Genomic DNA, 3,364 nt, shown 5'->3' with positions numbered 1-3,364 from the left:
CCACCAACCTACTGCTGACTTGAAATACCTCACCAGCCCGTGGCCCTTCGTGCAGCGGGGAATTGACATCCATTGTCCTTTCTCGCCAAAAACAAGGCAGAGGAGGTTCTTGGTTGTAGTAGTAGATTATTTTACGAAGTGGGTGGAAGTTGAACCCCTATTAACAATCACAACCCATAACATATAGAATTTCTTTTGGAAAAGCATAGTATGCCGCTTTGGACTACCCCAGGTACTGATATCCGACAATGGGAAGCAGTTCAAAGATGTTAAGTTTCAAAACTAATGTGCCGAGATGGGGATTCAGCAAAACTTTACCTCGGTGGTAGATTCCCAAGCAAACAAAAATGGACAAGTAGAAGTAACTAACAGAGTGATACTTCACGAATTGAAAGCTCTTTTAGCTCGAGCAAAGGGATTGTGGGTGGATGAACTGCCTAGTATTCTTTGGGCCTATCGAACTACTATCAAGACCGTAACAGGTGAGACCCCCTTCAACCTCACGTATGGCACAGAGGCGGTGATCTCAGCAAAGATCGAGGTACCCACATTGCGATTTGAGGCTTATGATAAGGAAACAAACGATGACAAGCTCCATACCAACTTGGACCTGGTAGAGGAGGTATGAGACCGGACTCACATTCAGACCGCAGCTTACCAGTATAGAGTAGCTCGGTACTATAATGCTAGGGTCAGAAAATGACAATTCTGTGTTAGTGACCCAGTTCTCCATAAAGTTATGGTACCTGAGCCTGGCGTAGGTAAGCTCGGACCGAACTAGGAAAGTCCGTACCATGTAAGGCGGGTGTTTAGAGATGGCACATATGAGCTTGAGACTTTGGAAGGTAAGCAAGTACCTCGAGCATGAAACATCGATAACCTAAGAAGGTACTATTTATGAGTCCATGACTCCAAGGCAAAATTTCTCTAAGCCTATGAGACCACCTTACTAGTCAAAAAAGATGATCGATTGGAGAGAAGATTGTGAGTCACTCCCAGAAGCCTAAGGGCTACGGTGCCAAGTTGACAAAAAGACCACAACATTACAATAAGTCCTAGTCGCCTCTTTGGCATAGGTAAACAAGTCCTGGTCACCTCCTCGGCATGCACAAATAAGTTTTAGTCACCTTTTCGGCATAAGCATAACGATTCTCTATCGCCTCTTCGTCTTGGGAAAGTAAGTAGCACATGCATAAACAGGTCAGGTATATACTCTACAATGTCTATCCACTTTGGCGTACAACATAAGGTTATTCATACCTGGAGTCTAACTTGCTAGCCTGGGACTTCGGGATAACCAATACTTGGAAAAATTTTTACTTAGAAAGGTATTCACACTAAACATTTTGCACACATAAGACTTTTTGAATCATTATACTTCATTTACAAAAAAGTTCTGAGTACATGGCCACTATTACCATAACCAGGCTCAAAGGCTTGGGACATACACTATATGGGGGGGTCCATGAAAAGAGGCATGTTTAAACATCAGATTTTCCAGAATCTCCAACAGCAGGTAGGCTAATCCCCATGTGGTTTTCCTCCACATCATCTCGACTTGCCTCCCCTGACGATCTCGCCTCGAGAAGTTCATCATCACTTTCTCTCTTGGAGGAGTCAGTTTCCTCATCAACCTCCATCGCCATCTCTAGAGTAACGGTAGACATGGAGATGGATTCGAGACCAAGCTCAGGGAACTTTTGTCATACCAACCACCTACAGAGCTTGAAGCCCGAGCGGTACGAGCCAGAACCCTACTCGATCTGGAGGTTGTGAAACTCGGGGGACTCTTTGAACTCCTTGATGGCATGATCTCTCTCCTGAATCCTCGCCTCCTGAATTGCGGCGTCAAAGATTTCGGTGCGCTCCTTGATCATCGCCTCAAGGTTTTCATTCTCCTGGAGGAGAGGTTCCTTCTCCCCCTTAAGCTTCTTCTACTCCTCCGTTAGCACTAGAATCAGCTCCTTCTGGCTTCGAGCTCCCTTTTTGGCCCTAAGAATTTCACCCCGAGCTAAGTCCAACTCGCAATAAAGCTTCTAAGTATTCTCTTCAACCTCCCGAGCTCGCTTCAAGCAGATCTCAGATTGATAGACTAGCGAGTTGATGGTAGAGTTCACCTAAAAGAGAGAGAGAGAGAGAGAGAGAGAGAGAGAGAGAGAGAGAGAGAGAGAGAGAAGAAAACAAGTGTAAGTATCATTGACAGTAGGATAAGAAAGCAAACGAAGGGAGCAGGTCATTTACCACCATACAGTAGCTAGTTACTCTCCTTCCAAGCTGACTTGTTGGCATGTCAGCCCACTCCACGACCTTCGCAAAAAACACAGCATCTTTGCTCTTAAGAAGCCTGATCCTCTGAGTCATTATACTTCCCTTCGCTAAAGGGGGCTGAGGCTCAGGCACCAAAGTACTCTCAGGCTTGCAAGGTGGGGTCTCCTCATCCAGATCCTCTTCTAAGTCAACAACCGGAGGTTGGGGGCGAACCTCCTCCCGTAGGAGCTCAATAGAGGATAGCTCTAGTGCTATGACCTCGGGCTCAGCAGGAACCGAAGAGGTGGCCTCCTCATGATGGAACCTTTTCGAAGCCTTTCTCTTCTTCCCCTTCTGGATGCTCTTTAAGAGGTTAGTGGCGTCGACACCCATCATGGCTCCTACAAAGGAGAAGAAAAAGAGAAAATTTCAGTTAGCTACGAATTGAAGTAAGTACAAAAAGAAAAAAGGGAAAAGTAATGTGTGTGTCGAGGTAGAGGCCTACCAGGAGGACTCAACCCAGCTCGTACAAGCTTCTCCTCGACCAGGAAGTCTTCTATCTCAAGGTCGAGGTCCCTCCAAGAATGGATGACCGCCCTGGTCTCTAAATCCAGCCTCACCCTGAGGTCCTTAATGGCCACTCTCCAGTGAGTTGGGAATGGCCGTCCTTCAGGGTTCTGAACAAAAAAGTACCTTCTCTTCCAGGTTGATAACTTGTTCGGGTTACCGAACAGGACCTTGAACCCGGGGTGAGGTGAGATATAGTAGCTCTGTCGGGTGTCGCCGAGTAGGCAAGAAGAATTTTTTTTTAATAGAACAAATTGAACTAAAGATGTCTAGAGTGAGAGGTCGGTTATACTCATGGAAGAGTGAGATCATACCAACAATAGTACGGATGGAGTTCAGGTGTAGCTAATCGATAGTGATGTTAAAAAACAATAATTTCTACGATGAAGGACTGTAGCGGAAAGCGCAGCCCAACTACGAGTTGCTCCTCAAAAACCGTGAGTTCATAATGGTCATGGACCCAAGGGTACTGACACAAAGGAATGCCGAAGACAAGAGTATCTGGGAGACGGTAACGAGCTATTAGGGACAACAACTTGTCCGAGGTCAT

General features: G+C 46.0%; 1 protein-coding gene across 1 annotated transcript; it reads left to right on the top strand.

Annotated features, from left to right (window-relative positions):
- Positions 1-295: 295 nt before the first annotated feature.
- Positions 296-628, top strand: LOC148869377 (uncharacterized). Its single transcript, XM_088969907.1, has one exon. It carries the CDS (start codon positions 296-298, stop codon positions 626-628), a length of 333 nt encoding a protein of 110 aa, XP_088826033.1.
- The last annotated feature ends 2,736 nt before the right edge of the window (positions 629-3,364 follow it).

The sequence above is a fragment of the Nelumbo lutea genome, chromosome 2 (genome assembly GCF_056320005.1).
Source record: "Nelumbo lutea isolate HS-2025 chromosome 2, American lotus-T2T, whole genome shotgun sequence".
Classification (NCBI taxonomy): domain Eukaryota; kingdom Viridiplantae; phylum Streptophyta; class Magnoliopsida; order Proteales; family Nelumbonaceae; genus Nelumbo; species Nelumbo lutea.
This window is presented reverse-complemented; position numbering and strand designations above follow the sequence as displayed.

Bases quoted from the DNA above. Each gene is read 5' to 3' on its own strand.
- LOC148869377 (XM_088969907.1), top strand. From the start codon at position 296: ATGGGGATTCAGCAAAACTTTACCTCGGTGGTAGATTCCCAAGCAAAC.